General features: G+C 44.1%; 4 protein-coding genes across 4 annotated transcripts; 3 read left to right on the forward strand and 1 right to left on the reverse strand.

Annotated features, from left to right (window-relative positions):
• Window positions 1–213: 213 nt before the first annotated feature.
• On the forward strand, window positions 214–4,402 carry agk (acylglycerol kinase). The gene is made up of 14 exons (XM_034534817.1): window positions 214–483; window positions 589–628; window positions 732–811; window positions 913–988; window positions 1,084–1,209; window positions 1,848–1,942; window positions 2,118–2,187; window positions 2,400–2,479; window positions 2,565–2,622; window positions 3,042–3,189; window positions 3,310–3,407; window positions 3,539–3,609; window positions 3,687–3,771; window positions 3,908–4,402. The coding sequence occupies exons 1-14, from the start codon at window positions 374–376 to the stop codon at window positions 4,043–4,045; spliced, it is 1,275 nt and encodes a 424-aa protein (XP_034390708.1). The 5' UTR covers window positions 214–373; the 3' UTR covers window positions 4,046–4,402.
• A 913-nt stretch (window positions 4,403–5,315) lies between these two features.
• Window positions 5,316–11,420, reverse strand: dennd11 (DENN domain containing 11). The gene is made up of 9 exons (XM_034535328.1): window positions 10,715–11,420; window positions 10,142–10,241; window positions 9,848–10,006; window positions 8,859–9,012; window positions 8,617–8,755; window positions 8,360–8,491; window positions 8,095–8,245; window positions 7,932–8,000; window positions 5,316–7,774 (listed from the first exon to the last, which is right to left on the reverse strand). Exons 1-9 carry the CDS (start codon window positions 11,064–11,066, stop codon window positions 7,579–7,581), a joined length of 1,452 nt encoding a protein of 483 aa, XP_034391219.1. The 5' UTR covers window positions 11,067–11,420; the 3' UTR covers window positions 5,316–7,578.
• Window positions 11,421–11,654: 234 nt separating this feature from the next.
• wee2 (WEE2 oocyte meiosis inhibiting kinase) lies at window positions 11,655–15,943 on the forward strand. The gene is made up of 12 exons (XM_034535327.1): window positions 11,655–11,758; window positions 12,117–12,465; window positions 12,555–12,766; window positions 13,074–13,131; window positions 13,437–13,606; window positions 13,715–13,836; window positions 13,962–14,108; window positions 14,211–14,315; window positions 14,471–14,556; window positions 14,896–15,066; window positions 15,187–15,335; window positions 15,466–15,943. Exons 2-12 carry the CDS (start codon window positions 12,166–12,168, stop codon window positions 15,626–15,628), a joined length of 1,683 nt encoding a protein of 560 aa, XP_034391218.1. The 5' UTR covers window positions 11,655–11,758; window positions 12,117–12,165; the 3' UTR covers window positions 15,629–15,943.
• A 493-nt stretch (window positions 15,944–16,436) lies between these two features.
• bida (BH3 interacting domain death agonist) lies at window positions 16,437–19,648 on the forward strand. Its single transcript, XM_034534610.1, has 4 exons — window positions 16,437–16,602; window positions 16,953–17,235; window positions 17,648–17,781; window positions 19,120–19,648. The coding sequence occupies exons 2-4, from the start codon at window positions 16,971–16,973 to the stop codon at window positions 19,312–19,314; spliced, it is 594 nt and encodes a 197-aa protein (XP_034390501.1). The 5' UTR covers window positions 16,437–16,602; window positions 16,953–16,970; the 3' UTR covers window positions 19,315–19,648.
• The last annotated feature ends 165 nt before the right edge of the window (window positions 19,649–19,813 follow it).

Raw genomic sequence — 19,813 nt, forward strand, 5'->3', positions numbered from 1 at the left:
CGTAGGAACCGTCTATCTGGACGGGAATTGTAGTTTATTAACTAATGCAGATTGACTCAAGCAGTAATTTAATTGAAATTGAAATGGTTTTAATGAATTCAGTTTCAGTTTCAAATATTATTTTCCCATGACATTTTGATAAAGCTGTACTTGTTTTACATCGTGACGCATAAATGAAGCATTACACGTACTAACATTGGTTCCGCCCTGTGTTGGACCGGACGGTTTTGACGTTACACAACCTGTCTATGCTCCGTCTGACAGTTCTGGTTCCGTGACCGCTGAGACAGAAATGTGTCATTCATGAATATAAAACGTCGTAAATGTAGCACTGCATTTAAATCGAGGGCTTTGGGATATTTTAATCAAAACTATGGCTCGCGTTGTGAAAGTGTTTCGGACTCTGCGGAATAACTGGAAGAAGTCCACATTTGCTGTGTGCGTCCTGTCTTACGGGGGCTACTGGCTGTATGGGAAACACTCGTGAGTATTTCAGGTTTTGATATTTCCACAGATGAAAATACGTAGACAGGGCTGTGGTACTGATTGTTCGTGTGTCTCACATTGTGTGTCTATGTATATCATCAGTGACAATGTTCTGCGGAGAGAGGCTTGTCTCGCCGCCAGGGTAAGACGTCCCCTTATTCTTGCACTTCATGTTGTCACCATTTAAAGCACAACCCTCTCCGAAGGCCTATAGTCCTCACCATCACCATCATCATTTCTGTTAGGAATTCGGGCGTCAACAGATCGCACCACAGGAGCGTCTGAGGAAAGCAACAGTGATCTTGAATCCTGCCGCTTGCAGCGGGTAAGAAGACTCCTCAACACCTCTCACTGACAGGTTTGTCTGGACTTCAGGCAACAGTCTCTCTCAGAATATTTCCAATTTCCTCTCTCAATCTTCCCCAGGAAAGCCAACAAACTGTTTGAAAAGAATGCTGCTCCGCTTTTACACCTGGCTGGTGTGGAGATTACAATAGTAAAGGTATTTCGCTTGGAACTCATCGGTGCCATCAGTGGCTCTAGTAGGCATCCCATCACGTGACACCGTGATCACATGTCACCTGTTTTCCTCTGCAGACGGATTATGAAGGCCAGGCAAAGAAATTGATGGAGCTCATGGAACAGACGGACATGCTCATCGTGGCCGGGGGGGATGGCACCTTGCAGGAAGTCATCACAGGCTTACTGCGAAGAGCAGATCAAGTAGGTGTCACACAGTTACTGTGATTGACTGACCAGTGATATGATAGATAGATAGATGTATACTTTATTCATCCCCTGGGGGAAATTTGGTTGTAGCAGCAGCAAGCAAGGTTACAGAGTAAACATAAAATATTAATATTAAGTATGAAAAAATGTGCAGTATATACATTCCAAAAAAATAGCAGAGTAGGACATTCAATTAAATAATAAAGAAAATTAAAAGAATGCAAAATGTATATAAATGTAGTATATAAAGTGAAAGCGGTGCAAGGTTTATTGATGTGGCCAGAGGTGATTTATTATAACGTCTAATAGCAGTTCAGGAATGTTCTCCTATATCAGGAATGTGTTCTCCTGTATCTGGAATGTTCTCCTGTATCTGTCCTTGTGACAGCAGAGCTGAATCAGTCTGTTGGAGAACGTGCTCCGCTGTCCCTGCAGTAGGTGGTGGAGAGGGTGGTCCGGGTTCTCCAATATGGACAATACTTTCTTCAATGTCCTCCTCTCCACCACCTGTTCTGGATAGTCCAGTTTGCAGCCAATGATGGAGCCGGGCTTCTTCACCAGTCTCTGGTTAAGATGACTTAATTCAAACTTTTCTTTTATTGATGTCACTGATGGACATTTTATGATCACAGGACACAGTCTGTAACATCCCGATTGGATTAATTCCACTGGGCTCTCACAATTCCCTGAGTCCAAGTCTTCACCTCCTCAGCGACAACAAGGTCAAGTAAGTATCTCCTCAACATCGTCAGTAAATTTCCGGATTATATCATTGTGTAATCTTCTCATCTGTGATAACCTGTGTACTGGATGTGTCTCACCCAGTAAATATATACGTAGATGCGGGGCGCAGTATGCGTTTCCACATATGTAACCTAAACCCACTTTTCCATCCTTTCCAGAGACATTACATCAGCAACACTGTCCATTCTAAAGGGAGAAACCGTACCTCTGGATGTGCTGCAAATCAAAGTGAGAAACTGCCTTTGTTTACTCTGCAAAGCCTCAAAGCTATTGACATCATATTTGTCTTAAATGCAGATGTTTTCAGGTCAAATGAACACATATTTAAAGAAATATATGATGTCAAAAATGATTATTAAATAAAATAATTGTTTAGTTTTTCTCTATGTAGTGAGATATTGTGTGTGTGTGTGTGTGTGTGTGTGTGTGCGTGTTTCTAGGGGGAGAAAGAGCAGCCAGTCTTCGCTCTGACGGGACTACGTTGGGGTGCTTTTAGAGATGTGGCTGCGACAATCAGCAAGTAAGAATACACAACTGGTCACTCTGATTATATTATATGACATAATTCCCCATACAAAAGAATAATTAATTCTATTTCCTTATAGATATTGGTACCTTGGACCACTGAAGACCAATGCAGCACATTGGTTTAGTACTCTACGGGTAAGGCGATATATTTTCTTAACATACTCGGGTAAGAACAGCATATTGAACCAGCCTTTTATAAAATATCCATGTCAGCTACTGTCAATGTCACAGAGGTTCCTCTCCGTTATGAACTAAAATCTTTTCAGCATGTTTTTCCTTCGTGCAACTCTCCAGTTATGACTTTGCAAAGTATACTTACTTTCAAAGGAAGCATCTGTGGCAAAATATTCTGTATACTTTTGAATAAGACACTAAATAACAGTAAATATACTGCAGTATGTTCTTATTTTAAATGGTTTGAATATTGAATTCTAGCCTCAATATCTAACGTCATTAACTATTGCTGTTATTTCATGTCTTCCCCTGACTTCACCCGTGACTGTTATAATTCTGTGCCTGCAGATGTATTTTAATCGTACGCTGTTTTCTTTCAGGAGTGGCCCCTGGTCCGTGAGATCTCAGTGTCCTACCTGGCTCCCAGCCTGCGGCCCGCTGACCTGCACCCTCAGAAGCCCCCCAGACCCAACCTGCTGTCCCGCATCATCCGCAGGCTCCAAAACCGCTGGAGCCCTCCCATCGAAGGTACTGTGCGTCATTGTGTTGACCCTCTGCTCACAGCATGACAACGCAACGCCAAATCCCAACAGTCAAAGACTGCAAGATGTATTTATTTGTTGGGGTGTTTTGTGTGTCTTTGCTCAGAGCCTCCAAAAGTGGAAGAGCCAGAGCAGTGGAAGGAGGAGCATCTGTCGACGTTAGAGCTGTTTATTCAAACGCAAAACAAAAACCCAATGGAGAGGGTCAGTACAAAATTATTTAATTTTCGTAACCTCATACTCGTTCTTCCCAGAGAGATCCCACTAATGTTCCTTGTTTTCCTCTTGGATTATTCCAAAAACTCTAACTTGTTTCTATCTATTTGAACTTGCAGCGCATAAATGACTCTCTGATGATCTGTGCAGAACCGGACAACTTCACCGTGGGCGAATACATTACCGTCGGGTTCGTAGATCCACTTTTTAAGTCTGCTGCAAACGGAGTTCAAGTAAAATAATGTAAATGTACATTCTTCATTATAGAAGTAAAAAAGAAGAGGACCCCTCTGCATTCACCAAAGACTCCACAAAACTGGAAGCCAGTGCGTGTCAGCTGCAGCTGCCCGAGGTCAGAAACCCTGTTGAAGTGACTAGATTCTATTTCACTATTTAAGGATTGGGCTGATATTATGTAGTTTACTTTCTAAAGCTTTGCCTGTTAGTTTCTTGACGTGACATTTAACTTGATGTCCCTGACCTCGCAGGGTGCGTCTGGCTTCTACAACATCGACAACGAGGAGTACGAGGCCATGCCTGTAGAGGTAAGGCTGTTGCCACGGAAACTCCGTTTCTTCATCAGCGCAGAGCGCAGAGAGCAGCTCCTCTCTCTGGCGCAGGGATGAAGAAACATTGAACCAGAAAGAAGTTAAGAACAGCGAGGCGAAAACTGAACTACAAATGCAAAGAAGCAGATGCCTCGAGACTCGGAAGTCAGAGGGACGTCGGCTTTGTCAGAGGGACGTCGGCTTTGCCAGACGTTTTAAATGCTCAAGCAGTACCGATGGATCATTTTACGACATGTAGACATTCAGTTGAACAATAATGAGGATTACATTACATGCTGTTGTATATTAAAGGACCAAGGCTTTGTTTCTTTAAGCCAGTAACCCATGTACTAGGTTGTCTTACAAAAAATACTTTGTTTACTATTCCCATTGCATTTGACCTTGGTCAATAAAAATTGTTTCTGTCTAATTCAACACAAAGTTGTTGTTTTTTCCTTCCCAGTTTACAGTTAGTATGTACGCATTTATCGATAGCCTGGTTTAAATAAAGAGTGCAGGCGTCGGTGTGGGGGGAAAGTAGAGGTGATGGAAAGAAGAGAAATCCCATTTACCTATAGTACTATATGAATGCAGAAGAATATAGTAAAGCTGCAGCATTCTGAATGTGTTGCAAAAGATCTGAGACCAGGCGCGTGCGTGGCAGACTCCTCGTGAGGCCGGGTGTGGTCCGACAGATGGAGACATCAAAGCTGCCGGATTAAGCAAGTGGCTGCATCACAGAACTCTTATCATATTTGTTGGTTCAGGGAAACAAAGGGCGGCTCTTTGTTTAGTTTGTGTTGTTACTTGTGGTTGGGAAATGGCAGTGACTGAATAGGTAACATTTTAAAGGAATTTGTACTTTAGAATTCCACAGTTTGAGGGAAATATTGTTATTTCTACTCCACTACATAATGTGACAGCTTTGCTTACATGTGATTTTGCATATGTTAAGATTATACATTCAAAGATCAACCTAATTGTAAAATGAACAATTGTTACGGGGATACCTTAGTGATTTAGTATCACACTTCCCTATATGTTGGGGATTCACAAGCAAATTAAGTAGTTCAAACTACAACAGTAAAATGCTGCTTATCAATAATGAAGATTCCATACTACTACAAAAGTAGTAAAGCATTTTGAATGTCGTATTTCTCCTTTTAAAAAGGATCTAAATATCATTTGCAAGATGATCGGATCATCCTGACGGCTGTTTTGTGTCTTGGAAGGCGATGAGAGCAGCGATGCTGCCCAGCGAGGGAAGAGAAGGTGGAGATAGAGCAGTATTATGAAGGAAATAGAGGAACATAGTTATGAAAGGTAAAGCAAAGGATTAGATAACACCTGAACTATATCAATGTTTTATTGTTTTTACAATGGCAGTACAGTGAAATGAACAGTTGCTCATGCTATTCATGTGTACATTACTGACATCTTACAGTGTTTCACATTAGTAAAGACTTATTTTGTTATTCCATGAATACTCTTGATTTACATCCCAATCAAGGAGGAAACAGTTAACACTACTTGGATGTGCTGCTGCATGTGTGCAATACTTCTGCTGTCTTTGACATTCAGTAGAGTGACACGCTGTACAAACGACTCCACGAAAGAAGGCATTTTATACAGTGGTATGTGTTGTGTACATTCCGCTTTACATTAGACAAACACCTGAAAGCAAACACCGTCAGAGGCAAAGAGTATTAAGCCTGCTGACGAGTAAATAGACCAGAGTCAACAGGTTTATGGACAAAGTAAGGTCAAATACTGGTCATGTACGTACATAAGGAGTCGGTCCCGTTTGAGAGAGTTACATTTCCTTAAGGCCCCATTTAAACAACAAAGCTCTTTCAAATACAATACTTGGTGCACTTTTTTAAAAATGTAACCAACATAAGGATGCACTCCAGATAGATCTTTTTTTTTGGAATGTGATAAAGAATTTAAACGTATATTTGGAGCTTCATGACATGTTTTAAAAAAATATATATGACTTGGAGTTTTAGCTCGTTTAAGGGGGTAGATTGAGAGAAAGCTGAGAACCACTACTCAAAATGTACACGAGACATCAGCCTTGTGTGTTCCAACATGGAACAAATCATGACTCTGATGATTGGCAACGTGATGGACTAAATGAAACCAGTCTGCTAGGATAATTCAAAAGACACAGTTGGCCCACCAGGAGCTGGATTCACTCAATGGGACTGTGAAGAAAAGACAGGAAAAAAACAGATTGGGGGGGCGGGGGAGAGGGGGCTCTTAAAGCTTCTGCCCATCCTTCACTGTGACCAACACCAGATCTCCAAAAACACAAAGAGATCTTTGTCCGGGACACAGAGGAGACGCAAAGAGGATCTCTTTGAAGCTGATCAACAGGAAAACCACTAACGGCTCCATCAAGGACTCTTCGCTCAACACAATCACAACATATATTGGCCTCTGGTTAGAGGGGGAAAAAAAACTAAAAGAACAATGACAGCCCGTAGACACACAACGCACCTTCACTACATAACCATCTGCTGGCTCAGACCGTTGGTCATAAACATAGCGTAAAAAGATACAGTCGAACATGATCAATGTGTGCATCAGGGAATATGCCAGAGGTGCAGCAGTCATGATGAGTCACGTTCATTGACAAGAACCTCACTTTAGGGTTAGACACGTTACACAAACAGGAAGTTTCCAGAACGCCACATCACCAGATCTACCTTGTGTTGAAGGTGCATACCATGTGACCAAAGTATTTAACAGCTTTCCTCTGCTCAGTCTCAGCTTCATAACAATTAACCGTCCCAAGTTATTAAAGAGCGGATATCACACTCCTATGCAAACATCCTCCCTGCTCACTTTCAGTTGTGAAAGAAATAGTAAAAAATAGAAAAAACACATTTATATGAAGAGGGCTGGTTTCAACTAACACAACTTCTATTGCTACCTTTTTGAAAGGTAAATAAAGTAGTCAGAAAGCATTCGATTCTCTAAATAATATCATCAAAGTCTGTGATACGCCTAGAATCTTCTTCTATAAAAATCTATTTGTAGCACACAAATTCATTTACAGCAGTAAAACCACGCCTACATAATGTTAATCTTTTCCAAAAGCTGCAGGATTGTGAATGTTTCAATGACTTCTTCAGTGTGATGGGTGCCGAGAAGAACAACCAATCATCCTGCAGCAATGACCAGGCCCAATCAAGAGCTCCAGCCCTGGGACTTCAGCTGGGAAACAAAGTTAGACAAAAAGCACACAAGCAAACTAGTATTTATGACAAAGAAAGAAAAAAAAAAAAACAGCACTGAGCAACGTAAGATGTGAATGGCTCTAAGACCATGCAGCTGCCAAGTGGACTCGTCTACGGGGAAAGTGTTTATCAGCCCCGTGGAGCAGTGCGCCAACGTGAACTGTCCTCATTCTCCAACACTGTTTGGAAACAGTCTCCACAGGTCCGATGAGACACACAAAGAGAGAAAACAGACACCCAGGAGGGGACAGCGGGCGACAGATGGGAGTCCCCGGGTGGAGGCCGTGTCTACGTTATCTTGGTGCGAGTGGGCCTCGAAGGCACAAATATCCAGTGGCGTTCCGAGTTTCCCAGGCCGACGTGGGCTCAGGGGCAGCAGGGGTTGTCTACGACGAGCATGACGTCAATCCCGTACACCTCCAGCAGGTCCATCAGGAAGGATCGATCGCCCTGGGGATCCAGCCCCATGGCTCGCACGTGCTCAGCGGTGAGGGTGGGATCGGTGCTCCCTGCTAAGTCAGACAGGGTCTGAAAGATGCGGTTGTTAAGCTCCATGAAGAACCTGGGACAGGATGAAAGAGAGGCGCGTCATGCGACTGTCCTCCGCATCACGTTCAAATATGAAAACCAATATGATTGAACGACTCTCCTGAAACATACGGCGTGTGACCAGGACTCAAGTACACAAGCAGCTGTGAAAGTGCTTGTTAAGGACTCACAGAATGAAAAGATCCTCTTCATTTGTCGTGCAGTCTCCGTCTACCTCCTGAGAGTAAAGCAACATCTGCCTGGAAAGAAACAGTCATCATCTATCATTATGATATCTAAAACGTCATGTTGCCCCACACTGGCACACACACGCAAACGCACACACACACGTACCTCTGTTCACTCAGTTTCCTGTACTTCTCCTTATCGGCCGCATTCAGTCGAAGCAACGGCTGCAAATGACCTCTGTGCGTTTTCACATTCTGGTTATCAACATAGACGTCGTACAGCTCCTTCTTCTCCTCAAAAATCTTCTCTGTGGTGCCTTCAAAATAATATTAATTTTGAAAACATCCTCATACATCAGGAGTATATCAATATCAATAGTGTACAGGTAGCGGTCAATCGACCGTTTACACACAGGGAAAGCGTCACTCACAGGCCACGTATGACAGCTCCGTTTCCAGGGTGGTGATGTCGGCTATGTTGACGTAGAAGAACGGACGGAGTTCAGGCACGGAGACACCAATTCCAGGTAGAGAGACATTTGCCAGGCAGCAACAGCAATACACTGAGGGAAGCAGGAGAACACAGGGGGTGAAACATCTCCAGTGGAACAGAAGACGACACTCAACGTGTGGACATTTATTACACACCCAAGCCGTGTGAGTTAACATGCGCATTAGAGCTTCTCACCCCTGTAGCAGACCACACCTATGGGGGGAGGGGAGAAGATGAGGACTCGTTTCCTCAGCAGCGCAAACTTCCACAGCACCATGATCTGCTCCCCGAAAAACTGGATGAACTGGGACATGCAGCCAGCTGGGTGGGTGATCTACAGAGAGAGAAAAAACAAATGTGACAAATATGTTTGGTTTTGCTGCTACTGCGCAAACCAGCCATCGTCACCAACAGTGTGTGCGCGGCTGCTTTCTAACCTTCATTTCTGGGTGCATACAGCGGTTGATGGAGGTAACACTCCAGGTCGGGCAAGCGGTGACCACACCATTTCCTGTCGGGGGAAGGACGGCCTTCTTATCCTCATAGAAGGCCTCCAGCGGAGAATACTGGCCCGGACACTTCAACTGGTGTCTACAAGGCAATGACAGGAAGAAGATGGGGAGGAGAGGGGAGAAAGAAGAAGAATGTCATGAATGAGTCATCCAAGTCTTTTCTGCTTTGTATAACTGAGCAGATTAAGCTTGCTTCGAGTGCACATTCAGTATCTGTCGACGGTGCTCGAGCATGAACACTCGGCTCACGCAGAAGGTTTAAAGACAATTACTGAAGCACCATCACTTGTTTTTTTTAAATTGCATTGTGGAATCATTGGAGGCCACACGCGGCCCATAAATGCTAATGTTGTTCCATTTAGTTTAACCATCAGTACTCATGCTTAACATTTATAACCAACACAATTTGGGGTATCTGGTTGCTACTGTGGAGTGACTGTAAAATAAATAAAAAAAGAATAAAGCCACAGTTACCACACATAAACCGTAGCCCAGATTACCAGACTCTGTTCAGATCCACCTTGTATGTGTCGGCAACCTGAGCCATTTGTATTTGTACGCCCAAACTGTGGCTATTTCACATATGTATACTTAGTCAAAGAGAGAACGGAGGAGAAAGAGATCAGCGTTGGTGAAGAGAACAGAGGCTGTCGAGGCGTATTCCACCTCCGCGCTTAGACTTCATACAAAAACTGCATGTAAATGGGCTCTTGTGACGATAGCTGGAACCCGGACTCTGGGTTCATGTTTAATAGATGAGTAACATTTCAACAAAAGAAGCAAGGGCAGGGGGTTGGCGAGGAAGCCATGTACACACGGTGGAGAGAAAACAAGGTAAACAGAACACACCAAGGTGACAATATAAGATAAAAACAACAAAAGACGACTCGCGCATGACACACAGCACGTCTTACCTGACTTGGTTCTCCAGAAAGTGCATGTAGCGGTAAAGCAGAGTGTAGGAGGGAGACAGAATCCCCACCGACTTCATCCTCGCTCCTCGCTCCAGCTCACTCTCCACGGGTATGTTGGCAAAACAGGCCAGCCCAAAGTAGCAGCCTTTACGGAAATATCTAGGCCCAAGGCAAAACACAGAGCGGGCGTAAACACAGAGTGGCAGATCGAACACACCCGTGTTCCTCTGTGGACTTCATGCTTCATGATTGGTGTGGGGGTGAGTGGCGTGTGGGGAGACTGGGGGTACGTACATGAAGTCATCGGAGATCCGATGGGAACCGCTGGCGATTGACTTGAATTCAACTCCATCTAGGTTGATGTCGTGAGGCAGGCACCACTCTACCATGTTCCCTGTCATTCACACAAATAAACCATCAGAATACTTTCCATTCTGGCTTCTTTCATCCCTGCGACTTCCTCTAATTCTGTATTTCAGTCGTGTATCAGCAAGAGGTCAAGGACGGTAAGACACCTCTGACTCCGACAGCCACTGCTACTATGTTTACACTGAGCACTCCCACTGACATCCTGGTCTTGTTGTCTGTTCCGAGGGGATGGGTCTTCTTTAAAACCAGCTTGAGTACCAACTAAATCAGGGGTATTTCACCACAGCGGGTCCAATTTAAGCTATTTATTAGGGTCTTGACATTTGAAATGTTTGACAACCCCACCTGAACGGATGCAGCATACACCCTTCGCCCCCATGACTCAGGATATCAGACATTCCCAAGACAATAAACGTTTCAGGACATTTAGTTATCTCGTACACACACATGAGATTATTACACATTAGAGATACAACATATAAAAAAAGATCTGCATACCTGATCTCGTATCAAAGGTAACCACAAACACGGACACGATCTGGTCCTTTTCCTCCCACTGATCCCTCGCCGAGAGGCCGGGAAAGGGCACGTGTGTACGGAGGGGCTCTGTCCGCGGGCGGCCCGGGCTTCCGTCCCCAGCTGTTACACTCCTCGTCGGGCTGCGTGTGACGGTGGTGGCCGCGGTCCTCTTCGGTTTGTGCCGCCCGGCTGGCTGCGAACTTTTCTTCTCGTCCGCCGCTCCCGACGACGACGGCGGAAGCGGCAGCTGCTGCTGGGCCGACTGGTTCGAACCGGGCGCCGGGATCTCCTCCCAGTCCAGCAGCGGGGCTCGGTCCGACTGCTTCACCATGACGCTGCTGCCGCGGAGGACTCGGGAAGGCAGAGAAAAAAAATAACACACACAACTTCCTCCGTCCAGTTGAATCGAGTGCACTATCCGAGCAGCTGGAGCCGGATCATCATTCCTGCTGCTCGCTGGGTTGTTTTCTCTGGATTTGTAAGCGTGTCACATCCACTGATGGGCTGCTTCTCCTCCGCCTGTCTCACTGTTTTGATGACGTCGCTGACTTCCGCCCACGTGTTTTCATTACTATTTCATACAGTGACCTAATTTTGGTTATGAGCTATTCAATTTTTGGCCCATAATGCATTGCAAATTCATATTCGTGTGCCAGTTATATGGGCATTGAGCTGTAGCGTGCCTGTTCTATTCAAGCCTATTATTATATTACATTACATAATCCTTCACGATATTTTAATTTGATCTAATTCAATGTGAATTTTAAGTTTTTCCTGCAACGACATCATCCACATACATGGGCAGCCATACATGGTTCGTATAGTTCGATGTTCATAGTTGTACAGTAACGCCGCATTAAGTTGTCGACGCAATTAAAGTCAGGTGTGCGGTTTAGGAACAATTCAGCCAATCGGAGAGCGAGATCGTGTTGACCCGGCGGTGGAGTTTACTTAAACAGGAAGTCATTTACATACGAGGCGCGAAATTCAAGCGTGGTGCCAGTGAGGGGACAAGACTTGTTAGTGAGTATTCATGATGCACACACGTTGTTACTCAAACCTAAAGGACACACTGACGCGTGCGTGAGCTTTCACATCATCCTGAAAATAAGTTGAATGGGATTCTGTTCGTCAATTGAGTAATTAAAATAAGGTTTTTGGACTTGATTGATTATTTTATGGGACTTAAATGTTGTGTAAGTAGAAATGACCTTTTATCATAGTGGATAGATGTACGCCTAGTGTTTTAGAGATTGACTGATTGAATTTGCAACAGACATGTTTTGTTTCCTCTCATCTTCCTAAAGAGACTTTAATAATCTAATGCAGAACATAAATCCCCAATTTAAAAATGGTAAAGTGGTATTTTTGCTCTCTAAAGGCAGGCAAATGTTGGATTGATCAGTTCAAGGGAAACTTCGGTCCCAAGTATGGCATCATTGTTTGGTGAGATCAGCCAGCAGCTGGACTTCACAAGCTGTGGAGAGGAGGGGAGTAGCAGTGACAACAGCTCCGATGACTGCACCTTCAGGATCCACAGTCCCAGGATCCACAGTCCCAGGATCCACAGTCCCAGGATCCACAGTCCCAGCTCTGGGTGCAGGACGCCCAGGGGGCAAAACCACCGCAGTAGAAGCAACACTGTGTGTTCCCCTTTACAGTGCACTAGCCCTATACCTTACGCCTCTTGGAGTAAACTGAGGCTCTGTGACTCTCCCAGCACACCCAAGGTGGGGAGTAATTCAGCTTGATAGTCCTTTGTGTGCCCCTGTGGTTTAATTTCAGTGTGATGACTTGCATTTGTCTTCCCCCCCTGTAGAGCCTTCTATCGAAGTCGTCCCAGCCTTGCTCCAGCACTAAGACAGGCCGCCCTCAGCGGACCCTGTGTTTCGCCTCAGTTGCTGCTGCTAACCTCATCCAGGCACCGTTTGTCAATGTGAATCCTTTCACCCCGGACACCGTCCGCAGGAACAGCGAGCAGCAGTGGAATAACCGTTGTAGGAGTGACAATGATGATGATTATGGACGCAGGTATCTATGATCCACGCTTTTCTGTGGATCTGTAAGAGCCAATATGCGTCCAGACATTTTTACTTTCAGATGTGATGTGTGGAAAATTTAAGAGCCATTTTCTGACGGCAAACATTTTAATGTTGTCATCGGTTGGTAGATATCTCACACATCTGAGTTGCATTACTGAGGGTCAAATAAAAAAAATAATTAGAATTATCAATCTTTATTTTTTAGCTCTCTTACATACAGGCTTGACTTTTATCCCTTACTAATGCAGTTATGTTCAGAGTGTATAAAAAGTCTAAAAGCCTGTTTCATCTTTCAGGTTGAAACACAGCCTAACGTCATCTGAAGAGGATGATGAAGCCTTTCTCCCACCAAAGGTAAAACTATTTTTACCAGCGCTTTTCTGGTTGATGTCACCCTCCCTCTCAGATGCGTCTGATAGCATTTCATCATCAGGCTTTGTCATCTTCGTCTGCCCCCTCACTTCTTGTTTTGTTCAAAATGACATGCTGCCAATCCTACTTCTGGGATTTTCTCTAAGGAATCTTTTTCTCATGCAAGTGCTTACATATTTAGTGACACAAACAAGAAACCTGCTCAAGACTGAGCCTTATGACGCGTGTTCCTCTATTAGAAATGCATTTGATTTGACCACAAGGCCCTCCGTCTGTTTATCTGGCAGAGGCGAGCTGTCCAAGCCTTCATGCTGTCGCGCTATGAGAGTGAGTTCCTGGAGCTGGAGTGCATTGGTGTGGGCGAGTTTGGGGCAGTTTACAAGTGTGTGAAGAGGCTGGATGGTTGCTTGTACGCCATAAAACGCTCTCGCCGTCCCCTGGCAGGCTCAACCAATGAGTGAGTTAGTACATGTCGCTCTGTGCCAGAGACGGAAGAGTCCACTTTTTTAAAATGTTGTTCCCAACTTGATCCACATTTATCTGACTATTTTTCATGCCCACTCAGGCAGCTGGCCCTAAAGGAAGTGTATGCGCATGCTGTTCTTGGGCACCACCCACATGTTGTTCGCTATTATTCAGCATGGGCAGAGGACGATCACATGATTATTCAGAATGAATACTGTGACGGTAGGTTTCTCCTTGCTACCAAAATCACACGGTTTAGGTCAACTTAAATTAAATTGAATTCTAAATATATTTTCGGGGAACTTTATTGAACTCTGTGGTTTTGATACCATCTGTCTGGGTGCCAGGTGGAAGCCTCAGTGATGTCATTGTGATGAAGAAGGTCCAGGACGAGCTATTTTCAGAGGCCGAGTTGAAAGATCTGCTCTTACAAGTGTCTATGGGGCTCAAATACATCCACAGCTCAGGCCTCGTACACCTGGATATCAAACCAAGTAAGTCTCACTGAGCACATCCCCATTAAATTCTTGTAACGACCAGTCCAAACCTTAAGTCTCCTGTGCCTGAAAATCTTTCTTGTTTCACCCCCTTTGCAGGTAATATATTCATTTGCCACCGTCCCAGCACAAGTGCAGCGGATGAAGGGGAGAGTGAGGAGGAAGATGACCAAAGCGCTTCAGCAGGAGTCATTTACAAAATTGGTATTGTATCTTGAATAAAAACAGATTATCACTAGAATCACACTTACATATGGTATTTTTGTAGTTTGGCTAAATGTAATGTCTTTAGCGTTGGATACATTTCTCCCTTAATTGTTGTTTGCCCTCAGGTCTGAGTCTATTTTTCTTTTTGGCAGGGGATCTGGGTCATGTGACCTCAACCAGCAGTCCTCAAGTTGAGGAAGGGGACAGCCGCTTTCTGGCCAAAGAGGTCCTGCATGAGGTAAAAACGTTGGCAAAGCATTTGGCATGAAAAGAAAAGTAGGCTTGGGTTGATTGCACCTCACTGTCGGTTAAAGGCTAGTGTGTAGCATTTAGGGGGCTCTATTGGCAGAAATGGAATTAAATTGATAAAATATGTTTTCTTTTCTCTAGAATTAACTCAAAATAAGAATCTGCTCTAGATGGGGTAATTCCTGTTAGTGCATCGACCACCGCAGTTCTCCTACACGCACCGCGAGATGTAGCCAGATCATACACACTGCGTTATTTTAAATGTTTTGGTCCAGCTGTATTTGCATTGTTTTAAGTGTTTTATTTCTGAAGTCTCTCTGCTCTCTAGGAGTACAGCCACCTGCCAAAGGCAGACATCTTCGCTCTGGGCCTTACGATCCTGCTGGCAGCCGGTGCTCCTGCTCTGCCTCAAAATGGAGATGAGTGGCACAGCCTAAGAGAGGGGATGCTCCCCAAACTGCCAAAGGAGCTATCGCCTCCCTTCAGAGTCCTACTTCAGGTGCTCTTATTTCTGGGCTGATTTGTTTTTGTTAAGTAGTTTGATTATTTAAATAAAGATATTTTTTTACTTTACATTAGCATAGCTTGTTAAAAATGTATTTTTCCCTCTTTGCGTCAGTCGTTGCTGGACCCAGACCTGACGAAGCGTCCCTCTGCCAGGGAGCTGTGCAAACACACGGTCTTGCGGGAGGAGAGGACTGGGAGGGTGGCGGCTCAGCTACGCAGAGAGCTCAATGTAGAGAAGTTCAGGACAGCCATGCTCGAAAAGTAAGGGGAGGGGGGGGGGGGGGGAGAACATGGAGAGTTTTTTTTTACCTTGCATCAACAGTCACGCCCCCCCCTTCCTCAGCATTAATTCAGTTAAAAGCATTCACTTATTTCCTTGTTTTCTCCACAGAGAGCTCCAGGAGGCTCGTCAGGCAGTTTTGTCGCCCCAGCAGCTCCTCTGTCCTGGGCTGAAACCTACCAAGATGGGGTCCCTACCCAGAGCTGGAAGGAGGCTTGTTGGCGGGAAGACGGCGCGATCCATGAGCTTCGGTTGCTCGGGTTATGGCGTCTGACGGGACGTCATGATACCCACGTGCCTGTCCTTTGCTTGGATGATACGTGACTCCTTCTGCAACCAGGCTGTGGTAAAATTGAATAGGAGGTCTCTCGGAGAGGACCGAATGACAATAGACAGCAACGATTTTGAGGGATGACGGGACATAACGGAATTGAAAGACCTATTAATCTTCAGAGTAATGCAGAGCTGTGGTTTGTGTTTTTAAAGGACTCATCTGACTCACTCAAACCCCTTTCAATTGATTCTCTGGCAGAGGCAAGATGTGACTGCTGCAGACCAATGTTCTTCTTTTTTTTAAACTGTAAATAAACATTTTAAGCATTTTATCAGATGGAGTTTCTTTTTTTCTTAATCCAGTTAGTTTTGCAAATCTGAACTCTTGACTCGTATAATCCAAAAAGCACAGGGGATTTTCCACTGGCTCTTATCTGGAACTGCAGCCAACTGTGTGACAGACTATAGTGGTGGATTCAGGAAGTAGCTATGAGCCATCAATTCATTGTTTTGAGAACAGGTCACGTGATTTCACCGTGACCTGTAGTAATGCAGTAATTTAAAACTGGTTACATGTAAGTGACTTTGGGTAACTATCCGTAATATAAAGTCAAACATGTGGAAGTCCAAAAGATACATCAAAAACACACTGCACACGTTCTTTCATGTCTTGGCAGTTTGAGGAAGACTATTTTCATTTAAAATGTCTGTTCCATCCGATAACTTTATTAATAATCTCCAGTGTTGTTGCCGGTTTTGAGAGTTTCTGTTTAGCGTTGTCCGACTGTGCTTGAAAGCGACTGTGCTTGAAAGCACCATGAGGCATTAAAGGACCTCCCCACAAAACTCTGCTCATGCACCACCACAACTGGACGAGCTGCTGTTGTTGAGCATATCAGCGCTCTATGGCGCATTACTAATCGGCAGTTGTTTGTAGGAGTTAAAAAGCTGAAGCCCCCGGCGTAACAAACTAATGTGAGTACGATAAACCACGCTAACAAACGTCAACTTTATTCTCGACATTTAAGGTGAGCTAATGTAGCGTTGATAACTTAAGTTAGCATTAGCTCATATTCCTAGCCAGTTTCTCCGGCGGCATCCTGACAACTTATTCCGTAAATATGACGTAGTTAGTTGTTGTTGTGGCGTTAGTTGATAAGTTAAATTAATCACATGTGTGTTCTTTGTTCAGACGGATGTTAGTCCTCGAACCCCTTTTGCTCTTTTATAAAACCTAACTTCGTGTAGCTAGCTGACGGCAACTTTCCAGTGAGTCTCTTTAAGCGGACATTTCTAACGGTAACCCCCCTAAATAAATAAAAAAGACCGCAGAGTGATTGTCGATGGAGGACCTGGGGAATCTGAGCACTGGGCAAAACGGCGCCTTGGTCATTCTGGCCTTCCTCCAAGCCGACTGTCGGACTTCAGAGTACGGGAAGGAGCTCCTCTCCCTGGGCGAGGATTTTAATCTCACCCGGGACGTCCACTCCAGTGGCTTCAGGAGAGACGTGCTGGAGGATGGAGACCTCGAAACGGACGGTCACGTGTCCAGTTGCATCACGCCTGCTTTCCGTGACATTCAGCCCTCAGTGGAACTGCAGTGGCCTCGTGAGTAGCTGTACTAGGCTCGTATACAGGTGATGTTTTAGAGTCTGTGACTAACATGTGGTTTCACACACATGTGAACTCATGTCATGTAGAAGTTATCCCACTTTATCACAGCCAAAGTTGTTTTTCAGTTATAGTAATGAAACCACTTGTGTCTTTAAGGGACAGCAGGAAGTGACGTATGTTAACCATTTCATGTAATTGGTGACTCAATTAATTCAAACTCAGATCCTCATTCAAACATCTTCTCACTTGTGATATATGTGGGATATTGGTGTCCAGAATATTGAAATTGATCAAATGAAGGTACATTGCCTCAAAGTAATTCATGGAAACGTATATTTCTTCATCTGTCTCTTTAATCCAGAAACAAACATGTTCTGATTAGTGTACTGATCTCTTTTTCCTGTAGGGAACCATGCAGAGGCAGCAGATCTTCAGCAGATCGCAGAAGGGCTGAGAGAAATCGCAGACCAGCTTGAACACAATGTCGTAGCTGAGGCTACCCGGAACCTCAGCAGGAACATATCGACCTCCCCCTCCGAGGTGAGTCTACTAGGGGGGGTGTTGATGTTGTGATGGCGATTGTCTGATAATAGATGGGACTATATGGGTCAAAGTTACCAAGAGCAGAAAAACAAACTATTGTGTGTGGTGGTGTATAACAAGGAGATCGCCACATCCAGATTTTGTATCTTGCTATTTAACTGTTATTATACGTTTCAACTGAAAATAAGTTTAGCTGAGGCAGTAGGCCACCCAGGTACGGCATTATCTTGTGATCAATTCAGTTTGTTGTTGATGGCCTAAGTGATAGCCACGTTTATTAAATAAATGGCCTTTGTGTGTTAAATAGTGCATTTGCTCTTTGCCCTTGACAGTTAATATTCAATTGAAGCTACTACAAGGGACTTTCTTTGTGTTGATTTAGGTGCTTCCTGTGGAGAAAAGTGTAAAATGCAGTAAAATGAGAGGGTTACTAAAGAGATTCTGAAGCTCGTAAAAACTGGTTCTGTTCTCCGGTGCCTCCCTTCCCTTCAGTGGGGCCAGCGGTAGGACCTGGGTTTCCAGCAGCGTGGTGTCATTATTGGTTTCCAGTCTGAGTGAAAGGACTTCCTGGTGAACCTGCATTGATCTAATCTACCGGTGGCAATGACGAGCATTAAGAAAAACTACATAGACCACTAATCTTGTCTCTGATGGTCCTGTTTACGTAAGGAGGTCATATAGAGTCATCAGTAATACATTGAGACGGTTTCATAACCAGTTAAAAGTTTCTCACAGTAACCTTAAAGGGTATTTTGATTTCATAGTTTGGGGGGTTTTGTTTGAGGATAGGTGAGGACCCATGTCCACTGTACAACACTTTGGGAAACCCTGAGTGATTATATTTTATTTGCATTATCGGTAGGTATTCCATAATGTTGCGAGAACACCGTTACCTCACAGATTTACTTGCTACTAGGTGGGCAAGATATGCAATTTATTTATGCCACCCAAAAAAGCTCATTGCAACATTTTATTTTTGCCACAGGAACTACACATTTGAGTTCCATAATAAAGCAATGTGTGTATATACTGAGATTAGCTGTATGTATTTGATAAATTAATTGCCAGATGTGCAATTTCCCTTTTATTAGCACTTCAAAAGACCTATTTGTATAGATATTTACATGAATGAAAGCATCTTTGCATCCAGTTCACGCCAAGATGTTTGTGACTCAAATTTAGAATCGAAACTTCAAAAGATTATAGACTAAAGATGTTGCTGCTCAGGTCATCTTACTTCATTTGTACTCAACCGGTTACGGTGTACAACGCCTCTCAACCACAGCCTTACCTTCATGTACCAATTGATCCCTTTGGTTCACTTGTGCTTTCCAGCAGTGGAAAGATCACCTAACGTGTGAGGTGGACCGAGTGATGAGGCGGGGCGTGGGCCTGGAGCATCTACCCCAGGAGCGCGTCATTGTGGCCCTCACGCTCACCCTGGTGAAGGGAGTGTGCGAGCAGACCCCTCGGCTGCTGAGGAACCTGTTCGACGCCGTGCTGCGGTACTTCAACCCGGTGACTCTCTGAGCTGCAGGCTGAGTTGAAATAACTGAGAACCGTGTGGTGGAAAATGGCTGCATCTGGAATCGACATCCGCCAGTCGACTGTGAAAAGCAGATGCGTCGACCATACGAGTAAAAAAAAAAGAAGAACATTCCAACTAAGGAAAGTGACGATGAATTTACAGTCATATTTTTGAAAATGAGAAATGGAAAGTTAATTTTGAGACTTGGAATATTTGTGTTACTTGATCCGTTTACATTGCTTTGCTTTAAAATGTTTTATGTTTTCATTTTATTTTTCTTTTGGCATTTGCGTGTATGGCTATTATACTGTGATTTGATTAAATATATTTTCCTGAGATCCGAGTTTAATTTCAATCTTAAATACTTTGAAACTGTATTTTGCTCTTTGGCAAAGCAATATCAATAAGGCATAAGAACAAACCACCACAGAAAAGGTTCTCAAATATATTTTGTTTGAATTATTCTCATCTCAAACAGTGCATTGTAGGGAACTCGAGGTA

Source organism: Cyclopterus lumpus, chromosome 6 (genome assembly GCF_009769545.1).
Source record: "Cyclopterus lumpus isolate fCycLum1 chromosome 6, fCycLum1.pri, whole genome shotgun sequence".
In the NCBI taxonomy this organism is placed as follows: Eukaryota; Metazoa; Chordata; class Actinopteri; order Perciformes; family Cyclopteridae; genus Cyclopterus; species Cyclopterus lumpus.